At 49.1% G+C, this 18,453-nt stretch overlaps 1 protein-coding gene across 4 annotated transcripts in view; it reads left to right on the forward strand.

Annotated features, from left to right (window-relative positions):
* The window catches only part of unc5cb (unc-5 netrin receptor Cb), a 49,382-nt gene that overhangs the window by 10,704 nt on the left and 20,225 nt on the right, over positions 1-18,453 (forward strand). For all 4 annotated transcript variants that reach the window (XM_023808236.2, XM_023808239.2, XM_023808238.2 and 1 more), the window contains exons 2-4: positions 9,883-10,113; positions 12,616-12,759; positions 18,171-18,274. In XM_023808236.2, coding sequence (XP_023664004.1) covers positions 9,883-10,113; positions 12,616-12,759; positions 18,171-18,274 — 479 coding nt within the window. The remainder of the gene's footprint in view (positions 1-9,882; positions 10,114-12,615; positions 12,760-18,170; positions 18,275-18,453) is intronic.

The raw sequence follows: 18,453 nt of genomic DNA on the forward strand, positions 1-18,453 counted from the left end.
CTGAGATGGTGGAGCTCTGTCTTCTGTAATTAGCCGGAGAATACTGTCGGGATATTCGGCAATATTGTCGGGATAGGCTTAGGACCACTGTTAAAGGCCCATGACCTTCAGTAGATGATGAACCTCGTACCATGCAGCACTTCCGATGCGCTTCTTGCCAACTCAAGGCTGTTCTGCATTTTCATCTTGTCGCCCGTGTTTTAATAAAGGCTGCTCACGTCTGAAGTAACACCGTAACACCTTCTGTGTGACACACATCAACACCCCGACCCACGTCTCCTCAAATGAAACGATATTACTCTCAGTACCACGCAAATCGAAGGATGTCTAGCGTCATTGAACCATGACTTTAATTGCATACATGACCTACAGATGACGACTGACCCCGATTTGAGCTGAGGGAGCTTGTCATTGGATGAGGGAGTTCTCATCAGCGAGCTGTGGGCTTGAACCTACACAGAAATGTTTGGGTAGCCCACGGAGGTGACCACAGTGCCATCTGGCTTTGCTTGTTTATACCGCTGAGTATGTTTCCTTAAACAGAGAGATGACCACACTGATGTTTCAGAATCACTGCTCACTTCCTGGCAGCTTTGCACTGCTGTCTGAGAGTCTCTTCCCACCTCTATTCTCTTCTTTAGCTTTTCACAGCACCAGTGATTCTGAGAATCTGAAAACAAAAAAAATGCAATGTAACTGTAAAAACCAGTAGATGGTTTGACTGTCAGCAGAACAGGGGGCTGGTGTTGACATCAAGATCAGTAAAGTACTGACCTTCTGCAGACTGCGGGAAGTTTAGTCTCCATACACTCTGGGAATAAACTAAAACTAACTTCTGCAACACGGCAGGGCGAGTTTACCGAGGAACCTCTGCTCCTCACAAACACAATGCAGATTCCTTTGGACCTTCTCAGCGTAATGAAATGAACTTGATATTATTTTGGGCCTGTGTTAGTCCCACCACTCCCCTGCATTCCACTTCCCGCTACCCGTGGGTGTCCTGCATCCTTGGCATCCTTGGGAGGCCAGCTCACCTTCCCTCTCTCTGCAGAGGCGAAGCCCCGTATTGATCCCCAGCTCTTTCCCAATCGATAACGAGCTCCAGTTCTGCCGAGAAACTGTCAATGCTGTAGGCTCATTGATTTTCTTGGCCTATCACAAACACATACTAATGAACAGTCTAATGTACTGTGATGTTTGAAAACAAGTTAGCCGTGAGGATCATTAGGAAAATGGCGAAAGTACCATGAGAATAAAGCGTGAAGTTCACCGGATCATGCCCTCCAGCAAGAGCACGACTTTCCACCCATCACTGCCCCTGTCCTCGTTTGTCACCCCCCTCCACCCATTACTGCCCTTGCTCACATGTTAAATGGCTGATGTCAGGAATTGCGCGAGTATTCTCCGGCTGTGTCCGTTATATCACTAAAGAAATTTATGTGAACGCTATTCATCATGTGGAGTTCCTCAGTCAGACCCTCTCTCCACATTTGCCCATTTTGGTGCGGCACAACGTTTCCCGCGCACGTCCCCGGGAACGCCTGGCTGCCATTTAGCGGATTAGCTTCAGCGTTTTCTGGCTGTCTGGGAGCATTCTGCTTGGCCTTGTCCTCTGAGAAAACACAGACTAGCAAAGGAAATGAGAGGCCAGGGGCCCTGTGCTGCTTTCCCTGTTTAAACAAGCCAAACAGGAGCTTTTAGCTCCCCTGTTCTTAAATATCCATTTCCAAGTGGGGGAGAAACGGTGTTGATGACAGGGGGCTGCGCAGGCGAGGCCAGGAGGCTCATGCTCGGTCCTGCGGCTGGTTGTAAAGGAAGAGTAGACACTATGTTGACGAGGACCTGAGTGAATAATTCCACTCTTTGGCCACTTGACCCCTGGAGATCAGACTCAGAAGTGTTTACTGGGCAGTGATGCCATAATGGCCCAAAGGAGAGGGAGAGAGCAGAGGTAACATGCCAATGTGAGGTATGCAAGCTCTTTGTTGCCAAGGAAACAGAATTAGTGGCTTGTAACAGGAAATGGGCCATACTGCTCTCCATGCTGGAGAGGGGGGAGTCATGGAGGAGGAGCAGCGGGGAGGTGCATGGGAGCCATGGAGGAGGGCAGTGACCGGTGGGGGGGTTTGCAAGGAGGTGATGGAGGAGGACATGAATGAAGTGAGGGATTGGCCAGGTAACGAAGAGGCTTTGGCAGATGCAGGGAGTGGTTCCCCGGGAGGGACACCGCAGAGGAAACGGCAGGAAGGCTGTGATGATCAAAGTGTTTTTAGCAACAACCAGGCTGATTAATAGTTATGGTAATTAGTAATCTGGTTCAGCTGCTCATTGCGTCTGCCGTCTAATTGACCCCAAGACCACTCTTACAGAGCACTCCTTTGGGAGTTTTGTTTATGCAGCGTTATATAAGATCTGCATATAGAAGATAATTTGGGAGAGTAACAGACTGTATGTATGCGTTTGTGTACCGCAACGTGCCGCCCTGCCCTGCTAAGACCCAGAGAGCAGCTCTCCTGCGCAGTAGGAGTGCCCCGAGACCCTTTCAGAGCTGCTCAGCTCAAACATTAGTCAAGGTCTGGAATCCCCCCCCCCTTACAAGGCCCACCCCTGTCAGCCAGAATGCAAACTGCATCCCCAGAGCAATCTGCCATTAGAGTCAGTGCTGTTAGCTGCTGAGGATGTTTTCATTAACAAGCGCCCCCCCTCCCGCCCCCCCAAGTTAATACTGCAAAATGCAGACACACACACACTCACTCACACACAGTATTTAATCCCCCTTTTCTTGCAGAACCCAGATATAATAGACGTTCAATGTACTGTAGCATAATTGCCAGAAAAAGACCTAGAGATTGTGTAACTGTGTGTGTGTGTGTGTGTGTGTGTGTGTGGTGGAGGTGGAGTTGCATTGCATATTGTGTGTGTGTGTGTGGGGGGGGGGGTGTTGCTTTGTGTTGGTGTAGGGGGGGCGGTGTTGCTTTGTGTGTGTGTGTGTGTGTGTGTGTGTGTCCATGTCCACGGAAGCCTTCTCTACTCTTCCCATGACTCTGCAAAGAGAGGATCTGCAGATGGAGTCTTAACCACAACTCTCCATGTTAATATAAGGTTCTCCACCCTAATCTGGGCTTGTGTTTTGGCCAGTGACTCTCGCCGTTTGCTTCGTAGTCGTTACTGAGCCGCAGTCTGACGCGCCCTGCAGCTCTCCCCCAGCCCGCCAGCGTGAGGCGCCCCAAACGCCCTGCCTGCGTTCAGTCCCCCTTTCTCTGTGACTAGCGGCCTCCTGAAGGCATGACCATGAACAATTGTCACCCTTTCCTGCATCGATAAGCATCTACACCCGGTGAAATGCCCCACGCGTGAGAAAGCGCTTTCCAGAGGCAGATCAGCGGGCCGATTAGCTCTCTAATGTGAGCGCGTCGTCCGCAGGGGGAAGCCAGGGCCGCCCAGTACTGTATCACGCGCCATTTGTTTAATGGCAGATGGAGAGGCGATCGTGGTCCCGTGCAGCGCGTCACGGCCCACAAAGCCTGGTTAAGTACAGTCGTGTTATCATTAGCAGGCACTGCCTATGGGGGCGCGGGGGGGGGGGTCTGCTCAAATGAACCAGATTTTCCCACCATACACACACAGGGAGGAGCTCATAGGTGCAGCAGTTCCAAAGAATACAGAGCCCAGACGTTTAGGACTTCCAAAGGAAACAGAGCAGAGTGTGTGTGCGTCTGCGCACATCTGTGCAGTTAAACCATTCCTGTGATCAGTTATGGGATGAATCAGATGCATCATATCGGACTGATGAAAGCAGACATCTGTGGCTTTGAATGGTGGACAATCGCAAGAGCGTTTTGCCCCCTCATGCCGGGCGCGCCCCCCTGTGGCAGATGCGCGCCTCATGGTGGAGTCGGGTTTCATCTTGACGCTGCCCGCTGTTCACGTCGGGCTGACTTCGCCTCTCCTGCGGATCAGCCTAACCTTGCCGTTACGTGGTGTTTATACGGCTGTCTAGCGCTGTTGCTCCGTGAGAGAGAGCGATGCCACGTCTCCGAGCAGCCGACTGTGCAGAATGTGCCGGCATGAGGGCGACGGGGCTGGTTAAGACCCAGCAGATGGAGGGTCTCGTAGGGGTCCCGGCGCGTCGCTAAGGTGGCCCTGGCGGCACGTGGGATCGCTGAGCCGTGCCCCGGCTCGATTAGTGTCAGCAAACCCCCCCCTGCTGAGGACGCGATGGAGCTGGGGGTGTTACATGCAGGTGCTCTGTGTAGCTCATCAGACACGGTGGCGGGCGGGGGGGTAAGGTGACCCCCGCCTGTCAGGCGCTGTCCGCTAGCGCCTTGAAGGCGCCTGCTTGCCGTCACCCTGGAGCCCTGGAGGCACTCGGGGGGGTGGATAGAGCAGGAAACGAATGGTGAGCTGGTGCTGAGAGATTAAACGGGGACAGGGGGAAGAGCGGCACGCAAACAGCGCCCCCTAATGCGGCCAATGAGGGCTTCAAAGCAGGAGCGTCTCGGCCCGCTCGTACAGCTGGGATGGGGGGGGGGGGGGGGTTCGGGGATTGTTTGAAGTGTGGGACGTGCTGATGGGATAAGCAGGCTCTGGTATACAGCTCTCACCAGCGTGACTTGATGATGGGATGGGAGATGAAGGAGGTGTCGTTCTGCTTGCAGCTCGGATGGCTTTATTGACCTTGGGTTTGAGAGGAGGTGACCACAGACGTTTGCCCCCCCCCCCCCCCCGCCATCCCGGTGTGATTGTGCCATTAGGGACGGTTTCTCATCAGCACTGTGTGAGCAGGGTGTTTGTGGGCGGGGCCTCCCCTGACAGAATCGTGACTTTGGCGTGATGTTCTGCAAGGGCCCAGTTGAACGTCACAGGTGGAAAGTTCAGGTCCGGAAAGTAAAAATCCAGACCAAGAATTTGTTTCAGCCAACAAGTTGAGTAATACTGTGACTGTGACTCTTTACACTCAGCTGAACTTTCCACCTCTGCTGGACATGATAAGACCAGGTGGATGGAAATGTGTTGCTGGGCCTTATCTCCGAGTGTCTCCGGGAGCAGAAGGACTTCGTCAGTCGGATATGAAGCACCTTAGTCTGTACCAGATCGGAGAGCTAATTAAGTCGGTGCTTGGCAGACTCTGGTGTCCCCTTTAATGCATGCAGATCCTCCATGCTGATGGTGCAAACGGAGAGCCGATGTGGCATCTTACTTCCACCTGTTCTCCTTCTGTGGCCGTGAGCTCTTCCTCCTCTCAGTTTGCCTTTCATCTCACCGTGATGTCAGTTGTTTTGATTGAAAACTCGTGGAGACGGAGACAGACGTGGTTTGTGACCCGTTCAGGGAGCCGGGTGTCAGATGCATGTGGGAGGAGTTAAACCCTGAGCGCTTTCATCACACGCGTGTGTACATCATCCAACTGGAGCATCTATGAGGTGTTAATGAATGATTTACATGCAGCCAGCGTAAACTGAGAGCATGTTAGATGAAATTTTGATGGTGAGATGTTTAACACAACTTGTAAAGTCCCAATCCTGGAGAGATATACTTACCAACCCATTTTCCCTCTTATAGCCTGGCCTAGTTAGAGGCACCGTGGTGAGAGACTATGTTGTACGTCGTAACTACTGTGTCTGAGGTACGTTTCGCTCATTTACGGAGAAATCTGAGCTGAAAAGAGGGCGTAGATGCACAGTGAGTAGAAGGTGGGAGGTTACCCTGCAAAACATGGTATTTATGTGAAGAGGTAGAGAGAGAGAGGCTTAGGATGACAGGAAGTACGGCTCTGTGCGCGGTATAGCGGCAGAGAAGGGCCCGATGTCGCTGCAGCTCTCAGAAGCCTCGGAGCTCATGTGGAAGCGCATGGGGGAAGATGGAAATCAATTTAACTGCAGAGAAAAATATAATTAATGCTTTTTCTGTATTACAACAATGAGGGGTAATTGGAAGTGCAGCTAGGGTGCAGAAATTAAAAGTATGTAATGAGTCAGGCCACAAAAAGGGGAATAGACCCAGTGTTATCAGGAGACGTGACTGGATATGTTAATTCCTAGCCTGACGAATTGTAGATAATGGGTTAGGGGTGTGGTGTTTTTGCTCAATTTCTTTGGGTTTCAGTCAGTGGCTGCTGACAGCGTGAGCCTGATGATGTCATGCTTTTAGACTTACGAAAAGCTTGACTCAGAATATTAGTACTTAGACTGGAGCGAGATAAGCCGTGATTTATGGAAATGATCGGCTTCTGACAGGAGGAAACATTCTAACAGGTTCTGATTGGGTCGGCGCAATTACTGCAGTACTACCAGGTCCTGCATTGGAGCTGTTTCCGTCTCTAAGCTACAAGAGTGATAGATGTCCTCATTAAAGACATTATCAAATTAGCTGATGTGGCAGACACATCACTTATAGTGACAGGGTTACCCAGACTAAATTACGGGATAGGCAGACACTTAGCCAATGAAATCTGACAGGGAAAAATGCAAACAATCATTCAGCAAGTGGGAATGTACACTCAGCCATTATGTAGCGGTCAGTGGGGGAGATTTAGGTGTTTACTTGAAAAGCTCTGCAATCAGTACTGCAGGAGCCAGAGAAGACGGCAGGAAAATGGCCGCGGGGCGGTAAAGTGCATCGGCTGGCCCTCCGGGCCCTGGACGCCTCGCACAGTGAGAGGGTTCAGAGTTCAGCTGGTCTTAAGAGACACCCATAGAAGCCTGGGTCAGACGCTGTAAGTATCTGAGCAGAGGCAACATGGGGGAACATGATCTGAGTGGCCAGAATCTTAGGAGAGCAGACAAGGTCAGTCCTGGTGGCTCGCTTCCGGTGAGGACTAATTCGAGAACACAAAGCACAAATGGGAAGCGGGAGGGAACTGGCTGGAGCTAAGAAAACAACCCGGCAGGCCAGCGGTGGTGGGGGACAGAGACGGGAGTCAGACTGGCATTGTGGAGCCGCACGCGTCTGATAAGAGGCCTCCTCTTATTATCCTCTGCCCCTTACGCTCCGCTAACAGCACGCTGGCCGCTCTCCGCATCCTGATCTTATCCCGGGGCCACAGGAACTGCTCAGGCCGCCTGCCGCTCTTATTTCCTCTCATTCTGTTTATACTGTGACAAAGAAGCTTAAATCCCTTACTAACAAGAAGCGGTAGGCATGCTATACTGTATAATACGGTGTGGGGGGTGCTGCACATATATATTACATTGTGGGGAATGTATAAAAACGTATAAAAATCTATGACTGCAATCAAAAATACTAAAAATGGCAAAAGACTATTTTGTTTGGTTACCTTTGCATAAGGTTGGGACTGGGTAGGGGTGAATGTTATGGTTTTGCCCATAGAAATGAATGGAGAGTCCCCACAAAGATATGAATACGTGGCCTGTGTGTGTGTGTGTGTGTGTGTGTGTGTGTGCGCCCCAGCTCCCTGCTGTTGCTCGTCACACACTCATGCTGACCTTAATGCCTGAGATGCCAGCACCTGCTCTGTGTTTGCGCCTTCTCAGGTTTCCCACTTATCCCCCTGTCGCTGACTCAGGATCAGATTTATGATGTCCCATTACATCTGTCTGGACATGCTAACATACAAATCAGCCTCGTTGCCAGGCTCTTTAAATACCTGCTTTGTGTAGTTTGGACCTCACACTAGACCCAAACTTCTACCTAAAATAGATCTGAGTGCCTGGTCTCTGCAACCGGAAAAGTTGTTCTAAGTATCCATGACAGAATCTTAGAATAGAAGAATCTGAACTGGATAGGGAGATTTCGACATTGATGATAGAATTATCAATAGATTGGGGTTAGGCTGAGGTTGATTTGGACATTGATGATAGAATTATCAATAGATTGGGGTTAGGCTGAGGTTGATTTGGACATGTATGATAGAATTATCAATAGATTGGGGTTAGGCTGAGGTTGATTTGGACATCGATGATAGAATTATCAATAGATTGGGGTTAGGCTGAGGTTGATTTGGACATCGATGACAGAATTATCAATAGATTGGGGTTAGGCTGAGGTTGATTTGGACATCGATGACAGAATTATCAATAGATTGGGGTTAGGCTGAGGTTGATTTGGACATTGATGATAGAATTATCAATAGATTGGGGTTAGGCTGAGGTTGATTTGGACATTGATGATAGAATTATCAATAGATTGGGGTCAGGCTGAGGTTGATTTGGACATTTATGATAGAATTATCAATAGATTGGGGTCAGGCTGAGGTTGATTTGGACATTGATGATAGAATTATCAATAGATTGGGGTTAGGCTGAGGTTGATTTGGACATTGATGATAGAATTATCAATAGATTGGGGTTAGGCTGAGGTTGATTTGGACATTGATGATAGAATTATCAATAGATTGGGGTTAGGCTGAGGTTGATTTGGACATTGATGATAGAATTATCAATAGATTGGGGTTAGGCTGAGGTTGATTTGGACATTGATGATAGAATTATCAATAGATTGGGGATAGGCTGAGGTTGATTTGGACATTGATGATAGAATTATCAATAGATTGGGGTTAGGCTGAGGTTGATTTGGACATTGATGATAGAATTATCAATAGATTGGGGTTAGGCTGAGGTTGATTTGGACATTGATGATAGAATTATCAATAGATTGGGGTTAGGCTGAGGTTGATTTGGACATTGATGATAGAATTATCAATAGATTGGGGATAGGCTGAGGTTGATTTGGACATTGATGATAGAATTATCAATAGATTGGGGATAGGCTGAGGTTGATTTGGACATTGATGATAGAATTATCAATAGATTGGGGTTAGGCTGAGGTTGATTTGGACATTGGTTATAGGATCAGTCATCCTATCAATCATCCGGATCATCACTTGATAATAGGATCATCAGCAGGTGCTGGAATTCAGGGCTTCCCATTTCTGCCAGCAGTCAGGCCCTCTGATGTGTTTTACTGTTTAACACTGTGCCAAATTAACTAACTTGAGAGAGCGAGCGAGAGAGTGATGTACTCTTCAGGGTTTAATGTCCACACCTCCGTGACTGTCTGTCCCCCTTTCTGCTGGAGGGTGTCCAGGTTTGGAGTTCACCTTCCTCTACCGTGTCGTCTCCATGCCGCCTTATTCCCTTCATTAGTGATGGAGCAAATGGTGGCCAATCAGTACTGAGCTCTGTACCTGAGAGCTTTTTTCTCCATTACCCACAATCCTCCCTCCTGTCAATGGCCTGAACCCTTAAACCTGTTGTGTGGAAAAGGGGCCCTTCCGTGATTGCGTGACCAGAGCCCTTTGAAACTGCATGACTTGTGTCTCTGATACAGTATATCTATCTCTGATGTCATTCATTAATATGATTAATGACAGGTTGCGCTCTCATTGTCTCTGGGATCCCGCTGCGAATAGGGGTCTCCGACACGGCCCTTCAGATCTCAGAGCAGTCATGGCTTAAAAGCAAACTGTCAGTGCATTTCAGCAGCCGAGCTGATTGTTCTGCCATAGACTAGTTGACACATCCTTTGTTGACATCCATAATTTGGCATTATTGTCATGGCAGGAACATGAAAGCAAGGCCAACTGGGGGGAGAGTGGATAAATAATGGAGGGAGAGGCCCTTCCTGCTCCCTCTGCAAAATTATCAAATCTTGCTGATGCACGGAGCCTCGAGACTCAGAAGAACAGAGACAGACACCAGCTAACTTCATGGTCACACTTCGTTGTGTTTCTCTTCTCCAGAATATTGCCATTGGAGGTTCGATTGAGATGCTCAGTCAAGCATCTGTTGTCAGTTTCCTGGTGTAGAATGAACAATACGATAAACTGTAGTTACTGCAGATAAAGCTTTCACATTGCATTCAGGGTGCTGTATTAGCCAGTGAATAATAGCATTGTTTTTGACACCTGCCTCCCCTCTACAGTGGATGATGATTTCTTGGGACTGGGTGAACTGCCCGAGACGTTCCCCTCCGACCCTCCGGAGTCCCTCCCCCACTTCCTGATGGAACCGGAAGAGGCCTATATCGTCAAGAACAAGCCTGTAATCCTCTACTGCAAGGCCACACCTGCCACGCAAATCTACTTCAAGTGCAACAGCGAGTGGGTCCACCAGAAGGAGCACACCGTGGAGGAGAGCGTGGATGACACCTCGGGTCGGTATCCTTGATCTTTTCCCTAAGACTCTCTCATCCTGTGATCAGTGGAGTCCTGTTTCTGGTTAAAACAGTTTTTCCCAATCTGGTCCTTGGGGACCCACAGATGGTCCACGTTTTTGGGGAGCTGGCAGGGAGCAAAAATGTGGACTGTCTGGCAGGGAGCTCGGAGGGAGCAAAAACATGGGCCGACTGTGTGTCCTCAAGGACTGGATTGGGAAACACTGGTTTAAACGTGTTTTCAGTTACACATCAACCCCTAAGCTCTGTTATATGATTGACTGCCCACTTTTCTGCAGGCAGGATTAAGCAGAGATCTTCTCAGATGTATCAGGTTCTTGGTATAGGGATTTTCCTCAGACGTGGGGTTTGTAGAGGTCTGTGTAGCACAGTGTAAATAGCCAGTACTCCGCAGCCATGATGTCCATACAGAAAGGAGACTGCAAGCCAGTGGGAGTTTTACTTACACAGAAATGTTCAATGTTCAAGCAACTACAGGAAGTGGGACCAACCAATCAGACGTCTTGGTCCCACCTCTCCTAGTTGCTTGGACCCACCGCACAATCTGATTGGTTATCTCTCTGAACCATTCATTTTTCTTTCTGCACATTTTTTGCACAAGTAAAACTCCCATGAGCAGATGGCAACCCACTGGCCTTGAACCTTGTGGTCTGCAGGTCCGGCAGCAGTTTAGGCTGAGGGGACGTGGAAACATCCCTTTCAGGAGCATCATGGCTGTTCTTCCTTCCACCAGCCATCTCAGCCTGTTCTTCCTTCATCTTCTGGTTGCCTGCTTCTCTGTCTAATGCTGGTCACAGAGCTGTTTAAAATGTACTTTAGATGGCTGATATGAGCATCAACATTCCTGTCGCACCAGGAACACTGCTGTCAAACCCAGAGTTGGCGATGGGAGGCTCCTCGCCTTCCCTCTTCTGGGTCCCGCGCTGAGCTGCCTCTGCTGTAATTCAGCGTGATTGAAAGAAGAGAGACCCACAGATAAACGCCGACTGGGGTAGTCGATAGCCATTTCAGCGGAAACCCAATATCTCCGGGTCTACTAGTGTGCGACTGGAGTAGATTAGCCCACGTTTGCTCCAGGTCGGGGGAGACGGTCATGTTATGAGGACCTGTTTGCCGGCTCCCAGTGGAAATCGTTACTCTGGATGAGTTTGCAGAAATAAATAAATTAAGGCTTAGCTTAGCAACATCAGGATCCAGATCATTAGCTTCCTTAAAATGGATTTTCCCAGGGACCAATAGGTCGCCAGCAAGAGAGCACTCTCTTGGGAGTTGTTGATGGATACGTAAGGCTTGCATTCCTCCCTGAGAGCATGCATCAGTGTACCCCCACCCCAGGAACCTGCCCATTATCCCATCAATACTGTGAGGATCTGTATTTACTCTCCATACCGGCCGGATAGGAGTCGCTGTGGAGGGTGGAATGCAGACAGGGCCCAGGGATGATTCTACACTGCAGCTTTCCCACACTCCCGTGGTAGCTCACAGGGGCTGGCCTATCGCTCACAGGGGCTGGCCTATCGCTCACGGGGGCTGGCCTATCGCTCACGGGGGCTGGCCTATCGCTCACGGGGGCTGGCCTATCGCTCACGGGGGCTGGCCTATCGCTCACGGGGGCTGGCCTATCGCTCAGGGCCGTCCCTAAAGGAGAGGCTTCCTCTACTCTTCAGGGAATCTTAATTTTTTTGGGGGAGCCATGTCTTGTGTGAATCTTAGTCTCAGGTGGTTTTACGCCGACTTTTCGTGCCCCCCCCAAAGGAAGGCGCCCATCCCCCCCGGCGGCCCTCTCCATCTTTCTGAACCCCAGCTTTAATTATTTATGGTCGTGATGGATCATAAATGAGGTCAATTCCTGTCTGTGACGAAGATGGCTGCAGATTCCTTGTGTTCTCTCCGGTGGTCCATGCAGGCGTGCTGAAGGTGTGTGTGTGTGTGTGTGTGTGTGTGTGTGAGAGAGAGAGAGAGAGAGAGAGAGAGCAGGTATACCTTACTTTATGGGGACACAATATCCCCACATCATGATGAATACCCGTTTTCTTTCCTTTATGGGGACAAGTTTCCTGGCCCCCATAAGGGAAAACTCAATTTAATAAAAATCTGTGACTGCAATGAAAAAACTAAAAATGCAAAAACTCTTGTATTTTGCTTGGTTACTTATGGTCAGGGCTGGGTAGGGGTTAAGGTTGTCATAGTTAGCGTTAGCATTTTTCCCATAGAAATGAATGACCGGTCCCCATAAAGATATGTTTACCTGATGATTGTGTGTGTGTGTAGTTAGCACTACCAGCTTTCCTTCAAGGGGTAGGGTTAGGGTTGTCATTGTTGGGATTAGGATTAAGCCCATAGAAATGAATGGACAGTCCCCACAATGAACTATGTATGTGTGTGTATTCCGTGTCCTCCCCTGCAGGGGAAGTAGAGCGTCAGTGACACTTGGCAGGGGACAGTCTTTGTGACCCGTGACCCCCCCCCCCTTCCCCACAGGGCTGCTGCTCAGGGAAGCCAGTATCGAGATCTCACGTCAACAGGTGGAGGAGCTCTTTGGTCCGGAGGATTACTGGTGCCAGTGTGTGGCCTGGAGCTCAGCTGGGACCACCAAGAGCCGCAAGGCCCACGTCCGCATTGCCTGTGAGTCCCTCACTCTGTCTGTCCCTCATTGTCTGTATCGCCTGCGAGTCCGTCCTCATTGGGTGCAAGTCTGGCACTCTGTCTGTCCACATCACCCGTAACTCCGTCACACTGTCCGTCCACATCGCCTACGAGTCAGTCCTCATTGGGTGCGAGTCTGTCACTCTGTCCGTTCGCATCGCCCGTGAGTCTGTCACTCTGTCTGTCCACATCACCCGTAACTCCGTCACACTGTCCGTCCACATCGCCTACGAGTCCATCCTCATTGGGTGCGAGTCTGTCACTCTGTCCATCCACATCGCCCGCGAGTCTGTCACTCTGTCTGTCCACATCACCCGTAACTCCGTCACACTGTCCGTCCACATCGCCTACGAGTCAGTCCTCATTGGGTGCGAGTCTGTCACTCTGTCCATCCACATCGCCCGTGAGTCTGTAACTCTGTCTGTCCACATCACCCGTAACTCCGTCACACTGTCCGTCCACATCGCCTACGAGTCCGTCCTCATTGGGTGCGAGTCTGTCACTCTGTCCATCCACATCGCCCGCGAGTCTGTCACTCTGTCTGTCCACATCACCCGTAACTCTGTCACACTCTCCGTCCACATCGCCCGCGAGACTGTCCTCATTGCACATGAATCCGTCCTCATTGTGGGAGAGTCCGTCACTCTGTCCATCCACATTACCCGTGACTCCGTCACACTGTCCGTCCACGTCACCCGTGAGTCCGTCACTGTCCTGCATGGTATTGGAGTTTCATTTGTTCGTTGCATGGTGACTATAAGCCTGTTTCATCACATTCGGTTTCTGTTCAAAACCTATATAGTTTACACTGCTATTTATTATTCTAGTTCTAGTCATGCATTCTCTTCACTAAATCATGAGGCTGTTTATTCAGGATAAACCTAGTTCTTCAACTAGTTCTTTTCTATGAACTTAGAACAGCTTTCTGACTTCTAGCAAGATAAATCACAGGATCAATTAACAGAAATATTTAACATGCGTAAACACACAACTACAAATCTGAGCACCAGTTTATCCACCTTCCATTTCAAGCTATATTGGCAGGTATTTCTAATGAAGTCTCAGTTTTGGGTGCATTCAGCCTTGTTTGACTTCATCGCCTCACTAGCCAAAAAGTCTGTATGAAACAAAATCCATCCATGGCCTAGTGGCAGAGATTCTGGTTTTGCCTGAGCCAATCACGGTTTGCCTGATCCAATCACGTTTTGCCTGATCCAATCACGTTTTGCCTGAGCCAATCACGGTTTGCCTGAGCCAATCACAGTTTGCCTGAGCCATTCAGATCGTGCCATCAGGGCCCTACTCTGGACTGGCCACCTTGCCCAATGAAAGAGGGAAAGCTGGGTGTGAGGAGGGCCGGCCATGATCCTGAGCACTGCTATTGGCCAGACAGCGCAGAACCCCCCCTGAGCAGTTGAGTATTGATATTGACACCCCCCCCTCCCCAGGTGTGAACACAGCACATAAATACACCCCAAGCCATCTCATTGGTCTAAATAGATGCCAAAAACATTGTTATTCACTTCAAACAGGATCACATCCATCATTTTCATCAGCACTGTAAATGTAGAAACAGCGTTGGCCATTCCAGGTCCAGAAGCTACAAATCCAGACCAAGATTTTGTATCTATCAACCAGTTGAGCATAAAGAGGTGTCGCCGTAGCCTGTGTACGACCCGACCCATCGCACCGGTTTATTCTGCTGTCTGGGCCGAGGGGGCTCAGGCGTGATGGTGTTCTCTGCGGAGTGAGAGCAGCCTCCTGTTGCCAATAACCTTTTGATTTGCTTAAAATGCATATAAATTCACCTCCTTTCCCTATTAAATGTGCCTCCCGTGTGGAGGAAGTGGATTTCTGGCACGCGGCCTGGTAAACGACGGCCCTCTTTGGGGTCCTTTTCGCATTCTTCCTCTCCGGCATGGACTTTAATCATCGGCAATCGCTTCAGAGCTATCAATAATCGTGCTCTCTGTTGTCGGGACGTGGTAATCGATGTCGTAGCCATAAAGGCCCCGGGCGCTTACGGCCTGAGTTACGGCACAGAGACTGAGCGGCCACTGTCCGCTGGGGCACGCTTGTCTGGTTTACCTGGCCTTGCTTCACACTGGGCTTGTCTGACAGTGGGGGGGCAGGGGTTGGCCTGCTTTGGGAGGGGGTTTGCGGTACCTTTGGCTTCTATTCTTTCTTTTGATGTTGTTGTTTGTTTTTTGATTTTTTTTTTCCCCCTTGCAAACACTATCTATCAGCAAGTGAAGTGATGACTCATGTATGAGGAGCCGTGGGCAGGAGGGGGGGCTGAGCCTTTACTATAGGGGGGAGTCTGAAAATGAATGAGAACACTATTTAAACTAATTGGTGTGGATTTATTTGGGGGGAGGTGAAGAACATTTTGGGTCATTCTCACAAACTTTTTTTTTTTCTTCATGTCACAATGAAATATAGGGTTTGTTTTTGTTTGTTTATGTAGAGCAATTGAAATCCCCTTAATGTTTTAGGTATATTAAAATTCATTGCTGCTGTGATTTAATGACTTTTTTAAAAAACCATTTTTAGATTTTAAGATTAAGATTGACTTTATGGATCCCTGGGAGATATTGTGGTGCATGCAGCAAAACAAACAACCACAAATATAGTGCCAAACAGACAGAATGCAAAGACAGTATACAGCACACGTACTGTACAAGCAAATGTGGTGAAAACAAATTTAGAAAGTACACACATTTTCCCCAAATAGGTATCCAAAAATCTAATTACCATAACATAAGATTAACAAAAACACAATACTAGATAAAATGTTTTTAAATGTTTCAACTGAATTGCATGTAACCTACAATAAACTTTCAATTTATGATAAAATGCATGTTTTTTGTTAGTTTTGTCTTTTTTTCTCATCTCCATAACTCTTACCCTGGATTTGAATAAATACGCTTATTACAGAAATAAATCGTAATGTAATAATGTTGACTGACGACCCTAGAGGCAAACTCACTTTCGTGTGTCTGTCCGTGTGACTATATGGTGTCGCCTCACCCCCCCCCCCCCCAGAGCATCCCAGAGCAGTGATGACCAATCAGTGAGCAAAGCATTTAATATAATGAATCGTAATGAAGATGGCCCAATGTTTACACTGCACAGTGTAGAGATGATGAAGGTAACACTGGAAGTGTTATGGTTATGGAGATTATTAGCGTTTTCTGTGGTTACTCCAGTCTATTTTCATACTCCTTTGCAGCAAAATCCACATCTCCTTTCATTGTGAGCGCTCCTCTGACCAATCAAATCCCTGTTCCTAAGGACGCTGATGGGAGGGGCTGTGGAAAAGCATGCTCACAGCAGAACAAACACACGGGTAATTGGAGTGGGTAGTTTAACTGCACCGCCCCCGCAGGCTGGGCTGACTCAGCCAGGTACAGCAGACAGGGGGAAGGTTTAAGGCGTTTTTATGGTGCTGGTATTAGAGTGGCCTGTAGCCCAGTACAGATGGAGGCTGCCTGAATATCCCAGCTGGGGGCACGGGCCTCGTCATCATGGAAGTCTCACTGGCGTCAGTACTGGGATTAGTCTTTTATCTCGGATCTCGGATAACTGCTAAATGGACTGTACTGGCAGAAGCAGTGAGAGATCAGGAGAAAGGATGATCTGTACTATGGAAAAGCTCCAGGAAACTTAAGACCGCTCTAGAGAAATGGGGTTTCCGGACCCTTGGCTGGAGATCTCGGCGTACGGATGATGCCGGCTGGTTCTGGGCTGGCTAGCTTGTCGTTGGCTAGCTGTAGCGGTAAGCTGAGACGGCAGCCTCCTCCCCACACCGTGTCAGCTTCTGCTCCGACCCTAAACGCTCTTCCTGTTTCAGGCTGACCCCGCGGCCCGGTCCCGTGCTTAACGCCGCCTCTGAATCAGAGCGTGCCTTGATGAATTAGCCTCCTGCGAGGCCTGGTGCTCCTCAGTGCCCTTGTGTTACCTGATTCTTTATGGCCTTTATGCACTATGGTAATGGGTGTGCCCTGTGGGTCAGACCCAGCGAGGAAATACTGTCCTGTTCAGTAACGCCGTAAAGGTCCGTATTTTAGGACGGGCAATGGCAGTAATGGATTTTCCTGGATATCTGGCATGGACTAAGGGGAGGGATTGGAGAAAATATGCCGTCTGGTTTCCTACAGTACCTGCAGTAAAATGTGATTTGTGTGTTTATTGCTTGTCGGTTTTCCGTGCCGTTCTTCTGTGCAGCTCCACACAGCGGGTGCAGTTCCTGACCGCCATCCCTGGCACACCCTGTCTCTGCCTCCGTGATCGGATTTAGCAGCTGGGGTAGTCCAGAGTTCATGGGGGTCCACTCTGACCTAACCACATTCGGAATAACCTACCCCCTGCCCCCACCAGCACTGCAAACAGAGTTAGGGCATATGAAGACGTCACAGACTGTGGGGATGCATCCTTACTCAGCAACGGGATGTGTGGAGTTGAACAGGCGTCTGATCCAACTGTAGCTGTCTGATCCAACTACCCCCCCCAATAAACGCTGTGTCACCCAAGGCATGCTGATGGTATTCATAATGGGAATTCAGGATAAAACAACAATTTAACGAGTCATTCCTTTCATACGATGGTATCGATGTTTGCTATTGATTTTCCTTCATGCAACAAACTGGGCTCGTTATTGAATGTTTAAGGCTGTAACAGTTGCCCTTACTCTCCACTATGCCCCTGTTTTTTTTACCTCCACCTGTGGAATAATGCCCCCACCAGCAGTCTCTGCAAACAGAGGAGATGCTTCATTTGTCCTTAATGGAAAGTATTGTTAGGAAACACGGTGTCGGATTAGCTAAGAACTGGCAGACGTGAGTAAGTTTTCTGTGTGGGTGCATCGGACAGACGTCTGTTGTTTTGAGCTTTTCTTGAGTTACGCAGAGCAAAACACCGACGGCTGTGTGTAAAACAGGCCGGGCTAGCTTATTAAACACGGCATACTGTGTTGTTATGAAACATGATGTCGACTAAAGGGTTTGCTCATTTGAATCTGAGTAAACGATTGCAAATTTATATCTGTATGCACACAGAAGAAGCTGACATATCGTCATTCATGTCATACGATGTAATATTCACTCTTAGGTGGACACACAGGTTCATGGGTTGATCCTGGTTTCAGCACATTCTCCCGTATGCTGCTACTGGGGGGTGAGGGACAAGGTCACTGGAGGGCGTGACCCCAACCTGTCCTACACTGGGGAGAACTTGTTGGACCATCTGTCCAAGCAAATGAACCTCTGATTGTCCCAGGCAAAGGGACACTTCCCATTGTCCCTTGCATTTTCTGTCCCATGTAGCTAAGGAGTCACTTAAGCAGGCGAAGATGGCCGGACCAGACTTCTTACTTAATCTTTCGCTTGCAGATCTGAAGAAGACCTTTGAACAGGAGCCACTGGGGAAGGAGGTGTCTCTGGAGCAGGAGGTGCTACTGCAGTGTCGCCCGCCTGAGGGGGTCCCTCCTGCAGAGGTGAGCATCACAGTCCTCTTCCCGGGGCACAGACAGAGCACTAACCCGGATTCTGCTCGGGGAAGCTGGTCCAGGGACTGTTCACACTAAGCTCTCCAGATTCCGGCATATCTACGCCTTAGAGATCATCATCATCATCTGCTTCTGTTGAGGAACGTCTTATTAGTTCTATCTTTACA

This window comes from Paramormyrops kingsleyae, chromosome 7, assembly GCF_048594095.1.
Source record: "Paramormyrops kingsleyae isolate MSU_618 chromosome 7, PKINGS_0.4, whole genome shotgun sequence".
Taxonomy (NCBI): Eukaryota; Metazoa; Chordata; class Actinopteri; order Osteoglossiformes; family Mormyridae; genus Paramormyrops; species Paramormyrops kingsleyae.